Source organism: Neomonachus schauinslandi, chromosome 4 (assembly GCF_002201575.2).
Source record: "Neomonachus schauinslandi chromosome 4, ASM220157v2, whole genome shotgun sequence".
In the NCBI taxonomy this organism is placed as follows: domain Eukaryota; kingdom Metazoa; phylum Chordata; class Mammalia; order Carnivora; family Phocidae; genus Neomonachus; species Neomonachus schauinslandi.
Window position 1 is genome coordinate 32,992,590 of NC_058406.1, and position 21,335 is coordinate 33,013,924.

A 21,335-nucleotide genomic window follows, 5' to 3' on the forward strand; every position below is an offset into this window, starting at 1 on the left:
TTAAACTGTGGGGCCCCTTTCCACTTCCATTTTGCTGGCGGGCCCTAAGGTCTCCTCCACCCTCCAGGCCCGTCCGTCAGCAGCATCTCTAAATTGCACGCTTACCCTGGGGTAGAAACAGAATTACAGTTCCTGCTATCATCTCGGCTTACCACCATATTTGTTTGAAACCCTCAAACTCTGAAATTTAGGAACTACTTCATTTGGCTCCAAAGAGTTGAGGGAGGAGAGAAGAGATCAGCAAGGACACTTCTTCATACAAACGTGGCTGTGTCCTTCTCTGGGCACCCAGCGACAGCTGACCTGCATTGGCTTCTCCAGCTTCTCTTGGGTGCTTGTTACCGTCCCGGCGCTGGTGCCTGGGAAAGGGCACAGATACCATGGCAGCAAACTGACCTGAGACAGGTTTCCCCATGACTGGGACACAGCTGAGAGGAGGGCTTCTCTCCACTGTGCCCCTGAGTAGCTTAGTCCTAATTCTGGCGTGGCTTTTCCAGGGCTGGACCAGAACAAAGCTCCTTCAGGGCAGGCCCGCCGTTCAGCCTCTTGGTATCCCCACTAACTAGCCCCCAAACATTCAACAAGTGTTTAGTGGGAGGGAGGGTGTGCGGTTGGGTGGCTAGATGGGGAGGTGAGGGAGTTAGCAAGTGAAAAATCAAATGAGTTCCCTGCTGGTAAGGTTTTCTTTATGCAAGGGACACTGGTAACTGCTGAATAACTGTAGAACCCACATCCCCTTCTGAGTTTGAGATGCAAGGTGGCACAGCGGTCAAGAGCAGAGACACTGGGGCCTGACTGCCACGTACTCAGTGGGTGAGTTGAGGCAAATTACTCACTGTCCCTGGGGTTCGGGCAACAGTAACTACCTCAAAGGGTTTTTTGTGAGGATTGAATGAGTTACAACATGTGAAAGCCATAAAATGGTGCTACTTGAAGGCTTCCTTTTATTAGTGTTGCTCCTAACTCCTCGAGCTGTCCGTCCACCAATCAGGCAGCCACGAACGACTAATTCGTGTCTTTTCTGTGCTTGGCACTATGCCAGATGCTGTAAGGAATAGGAAAACATTTTTTTCAATAGAGAACTTGCCCCCATGTTGCTCTTAGAGGAGAGGAGGGAATGACGTGGGCACCCCAGGGGTACAGCTCAGCCCCTCACCCTGAACAGAGCCGTCTGTGTCGCAGGTCCTTCGAGAGATTTCAGCATTTGATGTCATCTACACAGCCATTGTCATCTCGCATTCCGGGCGCATGATGTTTGTGGGTACCTCAGTGGGGACCATTCGCGCGATGAAGTACCCACTGCCTTTGCAGAAAGAATTCAATGAGTACCAGGCCCACGCAGGTCCTATCACCAAGGTAAGAAGGGACCCTCTGCTCGGGGGCCCATGCCCAGAACTAGCCCTTGCTGGGTCCATCTGATCTTGCCGTCCACACACCTTCTTCATCCCTTCAACCCCCCAGTGGCTTTTCTCCCCTTATTCCTCTCTCCCTCTTTATTCATCCAACCACCCATTCAGTGACCATTGATTGGCTACTAATATTCTTTTTTTTCTTTTTAAAGATTTTATTTATTTATTTGACAGAGAGAGACACAATGAGAGAGGAAACAGAAGCAGGGGGAGTGGGAGAGGGAGAAGCAGGCCTCCCGTCGAGCAGGGAGCCTGATGTGGGGCTCAATCCCAGGACCCTGGGATCATGACCTGAGCCGAAGGCAGATGCTTAACGACTGAGCCACCCAGGCGCCCCTAATATTCTTTATTTAAACTACTCCCAGGAATATATCCTAGGAGAGAATCAGAAATACACCTAAAGATTCTTGTACAAGGTTGCTCACCATAATATTATGCATGATAATGGGCCATTTAAGAGATGCTAGAGGCATCCCATCCAGATCTCCCATCCGCTGAGTGCTGTTCATGACACACACGTCTCCTCCTCCAAGGTAGTGCCTTGGACTAAAAAGAGTCAAAGCCCAGGAGATGAGCCCCTGCCCCTCCCTGAAGGTACAAAAGGCCTTCCCTCACAGAATAGCATGAGTACACATTTGTAAATTGTCCCTCCAACAACTGCAACACCTAAGGCTTTGAAGGATGTTCCAAACTGTACACTGGCTTGCCTGCAGACAATATGCTTATTAAGAAAGGATTTTTCATTACCAACTAGAACATTCCTGTACTGAGCTTGAGTCTTACACTCAAAGTAAATTAAAAAATCCCCCTCTTTTCTTCAAAGCTATGAAGTTTTATGGATAAGGTATTTATTTCTCTGATTACAGAAGCAATGCATGTCTATTTTAGAAATAAAAATCCTCGAGGTGCCTGTGTGGCTCAGGTGGTTGGGTGTCCGACTCTTGATGTCGGCTCAGGTCATGATGTCAGGGTCGTGAGGTCGAGCCCCATGAGGGGCTCTGTGCTGGATGGGGAGCCTGCTTGAGATTCTTTCTCTTCCTCTGCCCATCCCCTACCCATTCTCACATGCCCCTGCTCTCTTTCTCTCTCTCTAAAAAAAGAAAAAAATTAAAATCCTCTTAATAATATCATTAATATTTTGATGCATTTTCTCCTCTTTTGTGTACATTTTGTGTGCATTTTAAATAAATTGAGACTATACTGTATGTACTCTTTTGTAGTCTGCTTTTTTTACTTAATGCTATTATAAACATTTTTTTTTGTATAATTAAATATTCCTCAAAAACATGATGTTAGTAGCTACACAAATGTCCTATCAAATGATGGACCATAACTTATTTAATTCTTTTCTTACAACTGGGCATTTAATGATCTTCTAGATTCTAACCAGTATGCTGCTCTGCAGAGTCCCATGGCCATCTCTGATCATCCCAAAGGCTGAGTTGCTAGACTGAGGTGAAATTCCTGCATGGAAGAGCATTGCCATTTGTAAGGTTTTCGACACATATCGCTGATTATGAGAAGGCCTTTTTCATCATTGATTCTTTTGCCTTCACAGAGGTCCCGTGTGCCCTTCTCCCAGTTTCCCCCAGTAGGTACATCTGTTGATGTACCTATTGGTGCCATATTGTGGAATGGTATCATACCAGAAGAACTGATGTTGGTACAATATGTGTGTGTGTGTGTTTCCATGTCATTTTATCAGGTGCATAGATTCCTGTCACCAGCACTGCAGTCAGGATATATAAGTGCTCCATGGCCACAGAGAGCCCCCTCGTGCTGCCCTAGATAGTGACAGCCACCACCCTCCCCAGTCCTGCACAAACACTCATTGGTTCTCCATTTCCATATTTGTCATTTTGAGAATTTTATATAAATAGGATCATACACTATGTGACCTTTTGACAGTGGCTTTTCTCGCCCAGCACAATACCCCTGAGCTCCATCTGAGTTATTTCACGTATCAGTATTTCATTTTTTCTTACTACTGAGTAGTATTCTATGGCATGGATGCACCATAATTTGTTTAACCATCTACCTGTTGTAGGATAGTTCATTTTTTCCCAGTTTTTGGCTATTACAAATAAAGCTGCTGTGACCCATCACCCGCAGGCTTTTGTGTGGACCTTCATTTCTCTGGGATAAATGCCTAGGGGAATGATTGCTGGATCATAGGATAAGTTTATGTTTAGTTTTTTAAGAAACTGCTGAGCTGTTTTCCATTCCCACCAGCACTGCATGCAAGATCCAGTTGCCAGCATTTGGCATTGTCACTATTTTTTACTTTAGCTGTCCTAACAAGTATGTAGTAATATCTCCCCATAGTTTTAATATGCATTTCCGTAGTGGCTAATAATGTTGACCATCTTTTCATGTGCTTTTTGCCATCTGTATATCCCCTTTGGTAAAATGTCTCCATATTTTTTGCCCACCTTCTAGTTGGATTGTTTGGGTTTTTTACTGCTGAGTTTTGAGAGTTCTTTTTATAATCCAGGTAATAGTTAACTCTTAAGATTCCAAATCCACAGAGGACATAAACACAGTCTTGCTTCCTCTATTCGTTAACAGAAGCTTATGAGAGCTCCCTGTCTTATTCTTACCCAGGATCCAGTCTTCCTGCCCGTGAGGGTGTGCCCGCTCAGGGTTGCCTGAATGAAGACCTCGCACATAGCCAGATCAGTTCTGGTCATCCATGGCCTCTGAAAGCTTCCTCTCTAAGCTCTTTTTCTCCTCAGATGTTGCTCACCTTTGATGACCAATTCTTGCTGACCGTTGCTGAGGATGGCTGCCTGTTTACCTGGAAGGTCTTTGATAAGGATGGTCGGGGAATCAAGCGAGAGAGGGAAGTGGGCTTTGCCGAAGAGGTGCTTGTTACTAAAACAGACATGGAAGAGAAGGTAAGAATCAGATCGAATGAAGAGGGACGTGGAAGTCCCTTACCAGACTGTGTCCGAACCCCTGGGATCGGCATTCGAGGCCCTGTACGCCTGGCTGCACCCAGTGCCCCGCTCAGACTCCCATGCTCCCTGCACATTTCCGGCCCACACCACCATGCCGCTCTCCTCCCTGTGGCTGGATCTCTTTCCACCCTCACCCCTGCCCGCCATCCTGCCCCTGGTCATCCTGACTCCTACTCTGATCTACATTTAGCCTGTGAACTAGCTCTCCTCCTCCCCCTCTTGGAGGGCAGGAACCATGACAAGCTGTTCTCTTGTGTGACCAGCAGTTTCTAGCCCTTGCTAGACACATGGAAGACAGTCGATACATATTTACAGAATGGAACTGACAAGCTGAATATGCCAGTTGTATCTGTGAAACTTAATAACTGCTTAGTGGAGCCTTATTTATTTAAAAAAAAATGAAGTATTTAGAAAACATCCCTGAAACCCAGTCTTCTTAATAATAAAACAATAAAAGTAATGATAACCAGCATTTTTTTTAGATTTTCCATGAACCAGGCACTGTACTAATTACAAGTATTTTCTTGTTTAAATGTGACATCATCTCTATGAAAAAGATACTTTTATTCTCCCCATGTTTCAAGAGGTGACTTTGGAGAAGTTAAGTGACATGTTTTAGGACTAGAGTTCTGCTCTAGATTCAATCTAGAGCCTACTCTCTTAATCACTACTCCAAAGGGCCCTCCCTCCTATGAATGCATCAAACACTCTGGGAAGATGTGTTTTGAGAGTTTTGAGTGGGCAGCTAGCTCTGCACCACGCTCCCTAAGGGAGACACCGAAGGGGTGGGAAACTCACAAGGCTTACAGAGAATGGCAGAGCTATGCATTCATTGCTGTTTATCCAGAATCTCGAGTGTGTTTATTGAATACCTGCGTTTGCTAGGTACTAGGGATGCATGTGTAAAAAGACAGGCCTGGGCCCTGTGATCAGGAAACTCATAGTCAAGTAGAGATGAGTAAAACCATCAGAACAGCCATGCAAAAATGGTCCCAAAGCAGGATGATAAGACCCAGGCATTTCCAGAGATCCCTGCTAGAGCTCCATGGAACTTTCTACAGGAAAGGCAGAGTGGGAGGAAAGGATGAGGGAGAGCCTATGAGAGTCAGGGTCTGACCTACGGCAGGCAGGCAAGTATGTCTCCTCTCTTCCTTCTTCTCTCTGTTTTCTCCCCCATTCCTCCCAGAGGGTAGGGGAAGAGAGCAACTGGGAGACTTCAGGATGTGCCAAAGGCCTGAGGTGTCCGGGCTGACTCCCAACCCAGCCCCCAGCTTGGCCTAGCAGAACTGCTGCCAAGCTGGAAGTGACTAGCATATGTTCTGCTCATTTCCTGGAGCCCCTTCTCTCTCTACATCTGTGAGACCACGCTCTTATTCCCTCTGAGCCTCTCTGTCCTTCCCATCTCCCTCCCAGCTCTCTCTCACATTTCCAGGGACTCCTGGGTGGCTCGGTCAGTTAAGTGTCCAACTCTTGATTTCGGCTCAGGTCATGATCTCAGTGTTGTGAGATTGAGCCCCATGCCGGGCTCCACACTCAGTGGGAGTCTGCTTGGATGTTCTCTCCCTCTGCCCCTCCCTGCCTCCCACACTCGCGTGTGCTTGCTCTATTTCTCTCTCTCTCTCTCTCAAATAAATAAATCTTTTTTAAAAAATTAAAAATAAAAGTCACATTTTCCAGAATTCCTGGCTCTCTTTTTCTCTTTATATTCTATGATTTTCTATGTAACTGTCTCTCAGGACATGATTTACCTACTCATTCAGTCATTCATTCATTCATCCATCCATCCAACTAGTACTCACAGAGGGGTCGGTTATGTACCAGACACTGTACTAAGGTCTGGGATGACAGAAGTGAAAGATATGCAGGGGCCTTTAGCTTGTAGCCGGGAAGGAGGCACAGGTAAAATTAAAAAGGGAAATTAAGTGTGTTACAGGTGTTACGAAGGAACGATGCTCTGGGGTCACAGGGGAAGGGACACTGACCCAGGCCAGGTGGTGCCAGAGGAAGTGAGCCTTGGATGGAGCCTTCAGGAACAGATGGAAAAAGGTCTTCCACACCAAGGAATGAGCGTGCAGAAGGATGAGAGAGGTGCTCTGGGGAAGACGCTCCTGGCTAGGTGGGGCCAGAGAAGAGAGGGTATGTGGAGCTGGAGCTGGAGGGGGATTGTGAGGGCCTTTTACACCACGTTTTAGACTTCGGACATTGTTCCTAAGGACCTGCTGAGAGATCTAAGTTAGGGAATGACTTGATGAGATTTACATCATAGAAAGCCACCTCTGCAGCCAGGTGGAGAACAGACTGAGGGAGGGAGGGAGGAAGGATGATGAGCATGTGCCTGAAACCAGCACTCCCATCAATAAATGTATTCCACCAGTCCAAGGCAGACCCCAGGGTGACCTCCTCATCTGATAAACATTCATTTAGTGCTATGTTGCTGGTTCTGCGCTAGGCATCCAGGATAAAGCATTGAAGCAAGATAGGCCAAGTGCAACCTGCAGGGAGCGCTCTTCTGAGGAGATGGTCTTCATCCACAGCCCTGTCCCCTTCACCCCACACCCAGTCAGGCACCACGTTCCCTAAAATCTTGCTCTTGAATCTCTCCATTCCACTCTCCTCCCACAACCCCCACCTGGACTGTGCAGTACCCCCCCCACACACACACCTAATCCCTCTGCCTTAGTGCTTGAATCTAGCCTGAGCTGCACACTGCCACCAGAGAGGCCTTTCTGAGACCAAATCAGCTTAATCAGGTTGGACAGGACCTTCAGAGGCCCTGTAGAAGAAAATCCTAATTTCTTATCATGGCTGGCAAGGACCTTGATGGCCTGACCCGGTCTAGGCTTCCTGTCCCTCTGCCTCCCACCCATACGACATCATACGCAATGCCCTGACCAAACATCCCCTCTCTCATCCCCACCTTTGCCCTTGCAACTTGTGTTCGTCCCTCATCTCAGTCTCCCCTCTGTGCCAGGCTCACACTTGTCCACTGGCCAGGAATGGGGAAATGTGCATAACACATTGTCAGTGTCGGGGGTGGGGGGGAGATGGGCCAAAAGAGATGAGATGGGGATACGCAGCATGGGGTGGGGGGTGATCGTGGATGAGCGAGAGGAAAACACCTGTGTTCTCCCCCTCTCTGTCATCAGCATTACCTTTTTCGGGAAATGAAGGTGTGTGTCTCACAGTATTTTTAAAAAACTTTGGCATCAGTGAATACAACAGATTGCAAGAAGTAGTCACTAGACACAGGAGCCAGCAAGGCAGGAAGAGTTAGGACCCAAATTAAAGTAATGATAGTGAGGCCAGAAGAGGCATGACAGATGTTGAGCGGGACACACTGACAGTCTTGTGGAACCACCTGGCTCTGGGCATCTCTCGCAACTTGTAATGATGTCATTTGACTCCCTCTGTAGTAAGTTCCATGGGGCAGGCATCATGGTTCAACACATGTTCTTCAGGTACCTACTGTGTGTTAGGCACGCTTCTGTATATCAGTATGCAAAGCCAACAAAGATCTCAGCCTTCCTCGAGCTTGAATTCTAATGGGGGAAGAAGACAAAAGGCAATAAACAAAATCATACATAAATTGTATTGGAAAGTGCCTAGATCTAAGAAAATAGTAAAAAGTAGAGCAGAGTGAGCAGGGTCATGAGTGCTGGGAATGGGAAGGGAAGGGTCACAGGATTAACTAGTTTGGCCCGAGTAGACTTCACTGAGCAGGTGGCATTTACGCATATTTGAAGATGAGAGAACTAGCATCATGCCTGGCGCACAGCGGGGCTTACTGAATGGACGTCATGAGGGCAGAGGAAGAAGCTCATGTGTCTCCTGGTTTTTAGTCCAGGTGTCTTGTGGGGAAGAGATGACAAGTTCTAGTGGAGACACATGAGTTTGAGGCTGGGCGGAGCCACAGATCTCAGAGAGCTCAAGGCTACCAGTTTAAATATTCTAATTCACCCACACTGTGAATGTTCTTGATTCTGGTGTCCTTCTCCCAAAGGCTCAGATTATGTTGGAGCTAAAGACTCGTGTGGAAGAATTAAAAATGGAAAATGAGTATCAGCTTCGACTGAAGGACATGAACTACTCTGAGAAGATTAAGGAGCTAACAGATAAGTTCCTCCAGGAAATGGAGTCCTTGAAAACGAAAAACCAGGTCTGTTTGAGAGACTCAGTCAACACCCACAAATAACAAGACGTTTTCAATTTACTCAAGATGGAACTGGCGTACACTATCCAAGCTACGCTCAAACAATGAACCATATGATAATGTGTGATTTTTCAGCATAGTTGATAACATCAGAAATGCTTACAGCAAAGTGCCAGGTGGAACAAAGCAGAATATAAAACTCTCTATAGTGAACGGTATTAATCAAGTAAAATAAATACACATAGATCAGTTCGTAAGAAAATAGCTAGCGCTGTGATTACCTCTGGAAGTTGGGATTCTGGGTCATTGCAATTTTGTTCTTTATACTTTTCTGTATTTTGCAAATTCTCTACAATGAGACTATATTATCTTTATGATCAAGAGAAACTTACTTAAAAACAGAATGAAAAGGTCACAGGAAAAACAAAGGATAGAAAAAGAGCTACCAGAATTTCAGGATCATCGGCAGATTAAATAAAATTAGTCTAAATGGTCCTCCTGTAGTTAGATTTGATCCAGAACTCACCCAGAATAGTTCCTTATTCTCCACATATCTGTCTTGCCCTTCATCCAAAACCCCCAATTTTTGGCTCAGAGGGTATTTGTTTTTTATGTTATCTCCACAGGTCAGAGAGTTTGACCAAAAAAAAAAAAAAAAAGTCCCTGGCTGTTAGTTTTATTACCTTTAGTCAACAAACATTGCTGTGGGGCCCTCCATAAGCTAAACACAAAGTTATTCCTGGGGGCGGCCCCTCTGCCTGCAAGGAGCTTTCCTGCTGGATTAAAGAAAACACTCCTTAGAAGCTGACACATTAGCACATCCAAGAATTTAGTTGACAGCAACATGCAGACAACAGAGAATTCAAATGAATCTTTACTTTCTTCCACCCCAAAATCCATCTGCTACATGTCCAAAACCGAACTCATCATTGACAAGACCCATTTAGTAGAAAGGATATAAATAGAGAAAGTCTAGAACTTTCAGAGCAGAATATAATGTAAAGAAAAAGTGATAGCTTGCTTGTTGCTCATGGAACAACGCTTGGTGCAAAATAAGGGCTTGAGAAATATTTGTGAGTGAAGGAGGATGTCACTTATAAAATGTGTTCTTGCCCTAAGGCAGCTTTCAGCAGATGTGTGGGAATGAGAATAGTCCATTCTGTGTTTTAGGTTTTAAGAACAGAAAAAGAAAAGCAGGATGTGTCCCATCGGGAACACATTGAGGACCTGCTAGACAAACAGAACCGTGAACTGCAGGACCTGGGTGAGTACCCAGGTAGAGGCCATGGGGTTGGGTGGGGGCAAAAGTCTGAGAGTCCCCCGGATCCCACAGAAGTCCCAGGTAATCTGGCTTTATCTGCCCACACGCTGCATTTATGCCCTGGATCTCATTGTGGTTTTTACTCCTGTGTATTTGCTCATTCGTTAAACATGTACTAAACCCTTACTGCATGCCAACAGGAGATAGAGAAGAGTGGGGGTCTGGAGCCTGATAGGCTATCATGGGTCCCAGACTCACCAACCATATTAGGTGCTCTGGGGAGTCACCTAACCTCACTGAGCCTCAGTTTACTCTTCTGTAAAACAGGGCTGCTGATAACTATGTTGCATATTCAAGACATTCTTCTTGGCCCTGAACCCCCAAACATCCCTCTGCCCTTTCCTGGAAACCTTCTGCCTAGCCGACACTGTGGGGACGTTTGGCTGCCTGATGAGCTGGTGGGGTGTGGGCAGGTGAGGAAGCTGGGCAGGCATTTGCCTCGTGGCTTTGAAGGCACCTGCCCTAGCTGCTGCTGGCCGCGAGTGGGAGAGCTCAAAGGCTCCTGTCCCACATGAAATAACCATCCTTGCTTCTCTCCAGAATGTTGCAACAACCAAAAGTTGCTTCTAGAATATGAGAAGTACCAGGAATTGCAGCTCAAATCCCAGAGGATGCAGGAAGAGTATGAAAAACAGCTTCGGGATAACGATGAGACCAAGAGCCAGGCCCTGGAGGAGCTGACTGAGTTTTACGAGGCCAAACTGCAGGAAAAAACCACCCTTCTGGAAGAGGTACTCACCAGCAGCTGACCTGCACCTCCCTTTCACGGTGCATCCTGCAGGCCTGGCCTGTGACCAGCCCGGAGAGCTGTGGGAAAGCCAGCCTCGCTTTTGCCTTCCGTCCCCTCCCTTCAGCATGCGTGCATCTGGCCTTGGCATCTGCTCATTACCATTTCTTTCCCTCTAGACCAGGGAACCCAGTGAGCTGGGAGGTGCTCAGCTTTAGGGACTGAAATTCTGTGGACAGGCTATGTTCGTATCTGCTGTTCTATCCTAATTGTATCTTCAAGCCTTAAGGACTGGAGAGACCTTTTTAGGAGAAGTCGGTAGGACCTAGAGAGGAACCAGGGCCATGAACGATAGGGCAGGTGGTTGCCTGAAACCCTTTAGCCACTTCTTATGTCTTACGAGATGAAATCATTCCTTCACTGATTTAACAAACCCAGATGGTATCTTAATGGTTTACCAGCTTGAGTGTTGGGTGACCAAGAGAAATAACGACTGGGGGCCCAGTTTTCAGCTGTGTGAGGGAGGTGGTCACACAGATGGATCCTTGGAGAGGGGCACACAGGATAGCTGGGGGACGCAGACCGCCCGGAGAGGGCAGGGCCGGCTTGCAGGAGCTAAGGAGGCCCAGGAAGAACTGAAGCTGGAATGAACAGGAGACGGGGGAAATGCAGGAGGGAAGGGCACGCAGGCAGAGCCAAGTCAGAGAACGTTCAAGCAGTTTGGGTTGCCAAAATATCTAGTTTCCCAAGATGAAGAGAAAACTGAGAAGAGCCAGATGGCCGCCTTTTCCACATGAAATTGCAGCAGATGGCACACCGTAAGTGAGGGGCAGGAGAGCCAGGGAGCTGTGGAAGGGGTTTTGGAGGGAAGGAGGCAGGGGGCGACGGAGAAAAGGACCAGCAGGTGCGTAGCTGAACGCGCAGCCCAGGTTGTATACCTGAATTCTGGCAGCCTTCGTCCGCCGGGCCGCGTGCTTTTCCACAGCAGGGTTCAGCAAGCAGGACGGCGAGTGAGGAAGACGTGGAGCAGCCCTGCTGCCTGGCTGGGGTTTTACTGAGCGGTGCCACAGACAGACACAGGTCGTCTGCTGAGCAGCCAGCAGGTCCGGGCCAGAGAGGGGTAGAGAACTGAGAGCCTGGAAGACAGTGGGGGAATCGGGACAGGGCCGGGGGACGTGGCAAGCTGGAGAGCTGTGCCAGATACCTGGGGTCCAACAGGGAGATCACCAGTGCTGAGGGCAGGGCCTGCATTTTCAGGTTTCAGATGTGGCCCCATTCCAGGACTGGACCTGAGCGTGGGTGGCTGAGGCCACGGTGAGACAGGGCTCAAAGCACCCTGGGACATTACAGGACCCTCTGTCCCCTCCCCCAGTTAACGGCAGGAGGACTGAGTCGGCGCCCAGAAGTCTTCAGGGAGCTGGGAAGGGAGTAGGCAGTGGGGGATAAAGGAGGTGGGAGGTGGAGGGTGGAGGGCTCCTCACAGCTTGAGCCTCTGCAGGCTGAGCTCTGACAGCCACACTGGGAATGTTCCCTGCCCCAGCCCTGCCTGGCACTGCCGGCCTCCCAGCCCTGGTCTCAGGTCCCTGCCCACCTCCCAGCCCTGGTCCCCGCTGCTGCCATCCAGCTCCCTCCCATCCACCCACGTGGAGTAGCCAAGTTCCCCACACAACCTATGAGCCTCTGCTCTGGATGATTCCTGGCCGCTGGTCCTCCCCCTTACAGACTCAGGACGAGAGCCAACTCCTGGAGGGATTCTTCACTGCCTGTCTCCCCTCCCACGGGGCTAAGCAGCCTTCCTCTGTGTCCTCAGAGCCCCTAGACTCCTCACTCTTACATGTCCTATGCAGTAGCATCCTGCCTTTACTTCTCCCCACCCCCCAGCCTGGGAGCTTCTCAAGGGCAGGGGCTGTGTCTCACCCATCAGCGATTTTCAAAACCTGCAAGGGATGGGGGGGAGGGTACGTCCTACATGTTCCAGAAATGTTTGTCCACTTCCAGTAAACTGATCTGAGCTTTGCCTTTGGGGGCTTGAGGTTTGGGCAGGGGGATGAATCTGCCCTGAGGGGAGAGAGGCTGGCCTTCCTCCCAGGACCCCCACAGTGATTACAACCCGTTTCTTCTTCTGAGTCAAAGATTTCAACTCAGAACTTCCCTAGGGAGCTCCCACCTGGCAGGCCTCCTCGCCCACTTGGCTGGCCTACTTTCCTTTTTAGCCACATCTACCAGAGCCAGAGCGGTGGCTGACGGGTGACTCTGGGATGCAGACGGAGCACACGGCCCCAGGCTTCTGTCTAGCAAGGGTCTGGGGACACGTGATGGGGAACGAGAGCAGCCTTCCTTGGGAGCCCAGTTTTAAAACCATCTTGTCTCTCTGAGCCTCCGAAGCGCTCACTCCAGGGATGGTACAGCTCGTGAGCATGCCAGGGTCGGTGTGAGGGGAAAACAGTGGACTCTGACTTAATCTATAACTCGCACCACTTGGGGGCAAAGAGGAGGAACGCCCGAGTCACCTCTCAGACACTGCCAGGCAGGCGGAGTTAGTTTTCCCAGCATCCGGGCTCCAGGCTTTCACTGTCTACGTACCAGCTGCTGGGCAGGGGGTCCCCAGAGGTGAGCAGAGGGATGTGACCCCGCCATTGAGGAGCTTCTGTGCCAGTGGAGGGTCCTGTCAAACAGGCATCAGTAACATAAAGTGCTGGGGGACGTGCAGGGGACTGGATTAAGGAGCAGGAGGGCAGAGTTCAAGATGCCCTCGTTCAGGTAGCGACTGAGTACCTACTGTGTGCCCGGGCAGGTTGTAGTCTGGGAACGCAGTGGTGGGCATGAGAGACCGGGTGTCTGCCCTCAAGGACCTCCTATCTAATGGGAAAGGCAATCGAGTAGTTCCGCAAATATAAAGTTACAACTGTCCCAAGTTCAGTGAGAGAAAGATAAAAGAAGCGTGGGTGTCAGGGTGAAGGAGACCAGCGGTGGGGCAGGTATGAGGATGTCAGGAAGGTGGTGGTTGAAGTGATGGAGCCTGCGGCCTCATCCGGCAGGGAGAGAAGGAAAGACAGAGGACAGACAGGAGGACAGTGGAAGGTCTGGGGGCCCGTGGCCTTGGTTCCCATGTCTGTAATAACACTTGCCCTCCCATTCCGCACGATAGGCCCCATGTGCACTTCTCCCGGGCCCGGGCAGCACGAAAGTGTCGTGTGTCCCTTCTCCCTTCTCTGAGCCAGGCACAGGAAGATGTCAGGCAGCAGCTGCGGGAGTTTGAAGAGACCAAGAAACAGATTGAAGAGGATGAAGACCGAGAAATCCAAGATATCAAAACCAAGTACGAGAAAAAGCTTCGGGATGAGAAGGAATCAAACCTGCGGCTCAAAGGAGAAACAGGCATCATGAGGAAGAAGGTATGGCGCCGTTCTGGACAGGCCTGGGCTCAGGCAAGGGCTGCATTGCCCAGAATACCTCCGCCTGCCAGGCAGGCACACCCTTCCCACCCCTCCTCGGGGCTCTCCCTTCTTTGTCCTTTTCACAGGGTTAACAACATTCACCCTGACACTGATGGACACCCCCGGCTTTCATTTATGGACAAGTAGGATTTAGTCAGTTTTCAGAGTTAAACCTCTGGTAGAGGGGCGCCTGGGTAGCTCAGTCGTTAAGAGTCTGCCTTCGGCTCAGGTCATGACCCCAGGGTCCTGGGATCGAGTCCCGCATCGGGCTCCCTGCTCCATGGGAAGCCTGCTTCTCCCTCTCCCACTCCCCCTGCTTGTGTTCCCTCTCTCACTGTGTCTCTCTCTGTCAAATAAATAAAATCTTAAAAAAAAACAAAAACCTCTGGTAGAAATGGAGATGAGGACTTCTGGAAGTTAGGTCAAGTCCTAGAGGTGTCCTTAGGCTCTCGGTGCAGGGAGTTCTGGGTGGGAGAAGGACTAAGGCATAGGATGCTTAGTTTACAAGGCGGGGCGAAGAGCTCACAGATCCTTGTAGAATTGCCAGTTTCCCCAAAACGTTTAGCTTAGAGAAGCCAACTTCAAAGCAAACTCACGTTCCTTACCGTTAGAAATCACACTGCTTATCAATCAGGGACAATGTCATCTTCCCTTCTTAGACATGGCAAGGTGGCTCATCCGTTACAATATCTATGACCTTGAAGGGGCACGGATCCCCACCTTTCAAGGTTGGTGTGGTCATGGAAAACTCTGGGTCCAGAGGAGTTGGTCTCCAAGCTTCTTGCCCCGAACAGTCCATCCTCACAGAGGGGAATGGGACTGGATCTTCCCAGGCAGGATGCTACATCATTCATGTGGCCTAGGAAATCCTCAGACCTGTCCCAAATCAAAAATTCACTCCTCAAAGCCCAGAAATGTTGAGTGCTAGGTGTGTTTTTCAGCTCACGAGGGTGGAGAGTCCGGGTCACAGGTTGGTGATGGGGAGTCTGTAAGCGTACAGACATTTGGGAGGCGGGTGGGGGGGGTTTGCAAAGACTTTGTTGTCTCTGTTGCTGCACTTGTATCCACAGTTCAGCAGCCTGCAGAAGGAGATCGAAGAGCGAACCAATGACATTGAGAGCCTGAAGGGGGAGCAGGTGAAGCTGCAAGGGGTCATTAAGTCCCTGGAGAAGGACATCCTGGGCCTCAAGCGGGAAATCCAGGAAAGAGACGAGACGATTCAAGATAAGGTGAAGGCTCGTCTCTGTCCTCCCTCAACCACCACCTAGATGGACCCAGGGGATGAGGACAAAGCTCAGAACACAGGGCCCCTGGATGCTTGGAACACATTCATGGAACCTGATGGGGGATGAGTGGTCTGCGAAGTACCTGCTGGGCACTTGGTACTGGGCTGATTGCTGCAAACACGCCACACTCCGTTTTCCCAGCAACCCCAGGGGCCACAAGGGCCCCAGCTGTAGAGCTCAGGAAACTGAGTTCCAGGTGGTTTGGTATCTTGCCCAAGATCATATAGTCTATAGGCAGCGGACTTGGGCTAAGAACCTAAGTCAGCCGACTGCAGGGCCCATGCTCTCCACTGCTCCAGGCATCCTCGGGTGACTGTGCCCATGGACGGGTATATACCGTGCCTTCTGCGCGGTATATAGGCACCCTACAACTGCTGGGTGCCCCAGAAAGCTGGTATCCCTTTTCAGGATGCGTTTCTTACAAAACACTTAGAAGACAGACACGTCACATTTTGTGAGGCTTACCAAAATTTTGGATCCTTCTAAGCAAATCCAGGCTGTGTGCCCTCCTGCCCATCCCCTCACCATTCCCGCCTCAGGCAGGCAGAATTCTCCAGTGGTTGAGATCATGGGCTTCCACACTGGTTAATTGGGTTCCAGCACAGGTTTGCCATTTACTGGCCACAGGACTTTGTGCAACTTCTCTGAGCCTCATTTTCTCACCTGTGAAGTGGGGTCCTTCTGGGGGTCTGCTAAGGGGAATTGGATTGTGCCTGCATGAAATTTCTGCATGTGAGTGTTTGTGTGTGCATCTGGGTGTTGGTGTAGGGAAGGTCCAAAGCTCTCTTCAGATGCTCAAAGGCGGGTAAAGAGGGTAAGGCCTCCTGACCTAAAATTGCAACAGTCTCCTCTCCAGCCAACGGCCTTCCTTCCCACTTCCTACCCCTGCTCCCCACCAGCGTACTCTGTAACCGTGTCTCTCTTCCACTTAAAATTCTGCCATAGCTCCCCATTGCCTGTGGCAGGGGCAGGAAAGGTTTTTCTATAAAGAGCTAGGTGGTAAATATTTCGTGTTTGCACACAGTGTGGCCTCTGTCACACTACTCAGTTCTGCCACTATGTTATAAAATCAGCCGTAGACCCCGCATAAATGAGTGGGCTTGGCCATGTTCCAATAAAACTTTATTGGAAACGGGTCAGATTTGACCCAAGGGCCATAGTTTGCCAATTCTAGCTCCTGGACACCTTCTGAGCCCCCTTGAACCCAACAGGCAGGACCGTAGCCTCCTCCCCTCCTCCTCTCCAGCCCCATTTCTCACTTCCCTGTGAACCACTGCTTTACACACCCGCTGGTTATTCTTGGCGCCCTCGGTATATACCGTGCCTTCTGCGCTGTCCTCTTCTACAACACCTCTCACAGGGTAGGGCTACACTTGTTGACACGTCTGCTTTTCCAGCTGGTGCTTTCTCTGTAAGGGCAGGGACTGTGTCATAGTTCTATTTGGCATCTCAGCCAAAGGTCTTCATTCAGTAAACATTTGATGGATGGATAGATCTGCATTCCAATTACTATCGCTGTGTAACAAATCATCCCAACACCTAGTGGTGCAAAACAACAACTGTTTTATTATGCTCTCAGATTCTGTGGGTCTGGCATTCGGACAGGCTACAACAAGATGGCTTGTCTTTGTCCCCAGTGGCAGGGACCTTGCTGAGCCTCAACCAGGGGTGACTCAAATAGCTGGGGGCTGGAAAATCAGTATCCAACGTGGCTTCTTCATGCACCTGTCCAGCCCCTTGGCCGGGAGGGGGCTGGGAGGCTGGGTTCAGCTAGGACTGGCCACCAGAGTACCAACATGCTCCTCAGCCTGATGGTCTCAGTGTAGTGGGACTTTTTCCAGGGCAGATGGCTTCCCTCAGAGCAAAAGTCCCAAGAGAACCAGGCGGAAACAGCTTGGACTTTTCTGAGCTAGCCTGGGAAGCCACACAGCATCCTTAAGCGCGTTCTTCGGGTTACAAGCAAACCATAGATCAAGCCAGATGCAAGAGAACCGAATTAGATCTTAGCTCCTGACAGAGAAGCATACGGTCCCATTGTAGATAGAAGAGACTCTGGGACGAGAGATGCTGTGGAGGCCAGCTTTGGAAAATACAGTCATCTACAAGCTGTACTTGAATGAGTGAATGAATGAATGAATGAATGAATGCAGTCCTAGCACAGAAACCACAGAGGAAGGGCTGCAGCCTCATGGGGGAACCAGCCTTCATATCCCCGGCCAGGAGAGCAGTCTGTGGCCTCCTTGGCCAGGGCACAGAATTGATGTCCTTTGCCTAAAGGGGATGCCATATACCATGGCTTCCTGCTCTCTCTCTCACTTCTCTCTCATCTCACCCACAGGAGAAGCGCATCTATGATCTGAAAAAGAAAAACCAAGAACTAGAGAAATTCAAGTTTGTACTTGACTACAAAATAAAGGAGCTGAAGAAGCAAATAGAACCACGAGAGAATGAGATCAAGGTGATGAAGGAACAGATTCAGGAGGTGAGAGCCATCTGCGACAGTCGGGCCTCTTGGACCGCTGTCTCCTCCCCGACTATTCCTGACTGGCCTGGGGTGGGGCAAGGAGAGAAAGCTCTCCTCACAAGCCCTGCCTGCTCCCAAGGGGTGTGGGCCTCCACTCTGCAGGAGAAGCCACAGGAAAGGCCCAGCGGGGAGTTCGGTGGTGCAGAAGTGAAGCGCTTTAAGGTTTGGCTTGCGGCAGGGGGTTGGGGTGGGCCTGGGCCCTGCCCGCACCTCAGTGTGCGTGCTCTGGGGGGCCTTCGGCCACCAGGGGGCAGTGTGTACTCAGCCACCAGCCCGTTGCAAGAGAAAGCATACCCCTTCAACATTTTTTTCTCAGTCTGGAAATGGTGGGGGCATATGCGAAGCTGCAATGTTTGGAATCCATCTGAGGAGGAACGGGAAGTCATGAAGGCTCTTGAGAGGAGAGTGGCAGCTTTAAGTGTGTGTTCTGGGAAGCAGACAGGATGAAGGTAGAGAGGAGAGATTAAAAGCAAGATCAACAACAGGACAAGGGCTCCTAAGAGTCCTGTGAGGTACAAGTGTCCCCTTTCAGCCCCTCTGCCCCATGCACGTTGCATCTCCTTAAGCAGATTGCAGCTGACAGTGGGGTCCATGGTTGATCTAAAATCAAATTCCTGGGGCACCTGGGTGGCCCAGTTGGTTAAGTAGCCGACTCTTGATTTCTGATTTTGGTGGAGGTCATGATCTCAGGGTCAGGCTCTGTGCTCAGCGGGGAGTCCGCTCAAGGATTCTCTCCCTCTCTCTCTCTCATTCTCTTCTCCTCCCCCTCCCTCTCCCCCACTCTTGTGTCCGTGCTTTCTCTCTCTCTCAAATAAATAAATCTTAAAAAAAAAAAACAAACCAAAAAAAACACCTGAATTCCTGACTTCCCCTTCCTCCTGTTTCCTGTTTCTCAGTAAATGGTACTACAATCCACCCAGGTGCTTAAGGTATAAGGGTAGAGTCTTCTTGATTCTTCTCTTCCCCTAACTGCTCTATCCAAATGATTGCCAGTGCCTATCTGATGGACTTCCCAGAGACAGCTCCAATCCAGGCCTCGTTCCTCTCTGCTGCCTCACCTGCATCCAAGCCTCAGTCATCTCTCATCTGGACTTGACTCCCGCCTCCAGTCTGGTCTCCACATAGAGGCCACAGCAAACCCCTAGTGGTGTCCTCTCCCACCTAGAATAAAATCCACACTCCCTACTGGGGCCCTGCATGATCCAGGTACTACCCCTCTCCAGCCTCGTCTCCAGGCTCCCTCCCCAGCGCCAGCCCAAAGGCTCTCCAACAGTTCTGCTCCCCATCCATTTTCGCTGATGGTGCCAGGCAAGGATACAAATGTGTCAGGGAGCACCCATGGTCTCAGTGGAACTGGATACCCAGGAGCTATGGTGGAGAAAAGCAAAGCCTTTTCTGTAGGAGACCCAGGAAAGAAGTCAGGTGGTGGGACCCGTCCAGGGCCAGAGTGTCCAGAGAGGGTATGTTCTCATGGCAGTGACTTACTCCCTGGCCTCTGGGAAGAAGTAGGAGGTTCCCAGTTGACCACAGAGCCACCTCATCGGGGCCTCCTGCCATTCTTGAGTGACATCAGGGTCCAGAAATGGCAGTCCAAAAAAGAGCGGAGGCCCCACTTGCCTGGAAAGTGAATGTACTGCAGCCCCCCAAAATCACTGTCCTGTTTCCTCTCCTCATTCATCGGGGAGATTTGCAGCCAGGTCAGTTACTTTCCACCCCAGCACACCTGAAGGATTATTCACTTTCCCGTCAGGAACTGGGCCACCCGTTCTCAGCAGGGCCTGTCTCTGCACCCTGAGGGTGAGTCCAACAGGGCTCACCCTCCTACCCCAACCCCTGGTGCCAGTGGCCACCAGGGCTGATATCTGGGCCCGATTCCTTCCCCAGGCGCCTCTGACTTTGGGGCTTCCCTCTGCAGGTCAGAGACCCATTTGACCCACCCACTGCGGGTCTCCTGTGAAGTTCTTTTTCCTACAAGAAGGAAGCTGTAAGAAACTCTGGCTTGTTGCTGGAGCTGAGACCTCTGTGAATGAAAATCTAATACTTCCTTGATTTAGGTCCCTCCCTGAACATAGACTTTTCCAGAAGAGACAGGACCCCTTCCTAGGCAGAGAGTGTCCAGACCTTGTCGTTGTACTTCACACTCTTGTTTACTCATCTAGTGCAGGGTTCCTAAACCTCAGCAATTTCATGTTTTAGGGCGGATAATCCTTTATTATGGGGAGTTGCCCCATGCATTATAGGATATTTAGCAATATCCCTGGTGTCTACCCACTAGATGCCAGGGGCCACCCTCCTCTTCCCCCAGATGTGACAACCAAAAATGTCTCCAGACGTTGCCAGATGGCCCCTAGGGGGTAAAATGCCTCTTTCCTGCCTCCTCCCCCCATTGAGAGTCACTGAGTGTGAGGAGTAACACATGGAAAAGTAGATGGGATTTCCTCACCAGGAAAAGGATGCTTGTTCCCACATACTGGCTTGTATCCTAGCTGTCCAGCCAGTTATTCAAATTCAGCATATTTCACAATTTTTCTATGACATAGGTCATTTTTGTTCTCGGCATGTTTTCATGTTTTGCCTGTAGTACTTCCTTTCTCACCTAATCGGTCGTTGCTGGCTTCAAGACTACAGAGGAAGACGCACAGCCAGCTGTAGGCACTCAGCCATGACCTTGGAGAAGCAAGCCCCTTGCTCTCTTCCAGCCACCGTTCCCTTAGTCTCGCACCCTCGTGTCGCCTCCTGACCGGTCTGCCTGGCTCCAGTCTTGCTCCCTTCAGTAGGACCTCGGCATCAGGCCACCTGACCCAGCTCAGCCAACCTCTCCGGCCCCCATCCCCCTCCCTCCCTCACCTGCAGACCCCCCAGACCACCTGTAGCCTGCAGAGCTGTGCCAGGCGGCCCACGCCTCTGGCGCTCGCTCTCTGCCTGGAGTTCTCTTTCTCCACTCTGACCTCCCATATACCTATTTGTCTCGCAAAACCTGACTGAGCCTCCCTGTTCTGGGTGCCACCCCTAGCTTCCTCCGTGCATGCAGAGGGCACTTTCTCCCTGGACCTTCCCTCCTAGCCCTCTAGACCTGCGGCTCTTGAAGACAGAAACCCCCTCTTCATCAGTTCTGTTTCCGCAGGCCTGCGAGCCCTGGCCAGCCCTCCCCAGTGGACACGTTCTTTCTTAAGCGGCGCACGTCCCCACGCCTGCTGTGTCCTCCACCCGGTGGACACTGTGCCTTTATCTTTTCACTCTTCTTCCAGAAGGCAGGTTGCTTCAAGCACCCCTCTCCTCCCTCACAGAGGCTCCCCTTTGCCTTGGACATTTGCCGTGCACGCACTCATTCAGACGAATAGCTACTGAGCTCTGTCTTCCCGCCAGGCGCTGGGTCAAAGGGCTCTTCTGTCTGTACAGAACGCTTCCAGTAATGATAACGTTCTACGAGCTGCCCCTTCATGTCCAGGATGTGGATGTGGCTCACTCAGCCTTCCTGGTACCCCAGAAGTCAGGAGCTTTGAAATCTGACCAAAGGACCT

At 50.2% G+C, this 21,335-nt stretch overlaps 1 protein-coding gene across 1 annotated transcript in view; it reads left to right on the forward strand.

The window, feature by feature from the left end:
- The window catches only part of CFAP57 (cilia and flagella associated protein 57), a 65,815-nt gene that overhangs the window by 24,251 nt on the left and 20,229 nt on the right, over positions 1-21,335 (forward strand). The window contains exons 10-17 of the mRNA XM_021683798.1: positions 1,183-1,356; positions 4,145-4,306; positions 8,370-8,525; positions 9,690-9,783; positions 10,381-10,571; positions 13,789-13,962; positions 15,075-15,233; positions 17,629-17,772. Coding sequence (XP_021539473.1) covers positions 1,183-1,356; positions 4,145-4,306; positions 8,370-8,525; positions 9,690-9,783; positions 10,381-10,571; positions 13,789-13,962; positions 15,075-15,233; positions 17,629-17,772 — 1,254 coding nt within the window. The remainder of the gene's footprint in view (positions 1-1,182; positions 1,357-4,144; positions 4,307-8,369; positions 8,526-9,689; positions 9,784-10,380; positions 10,572-13,788; positions 13,963-15,074; positions 15,234-17,628; positions 17,773-21,335) is intronic.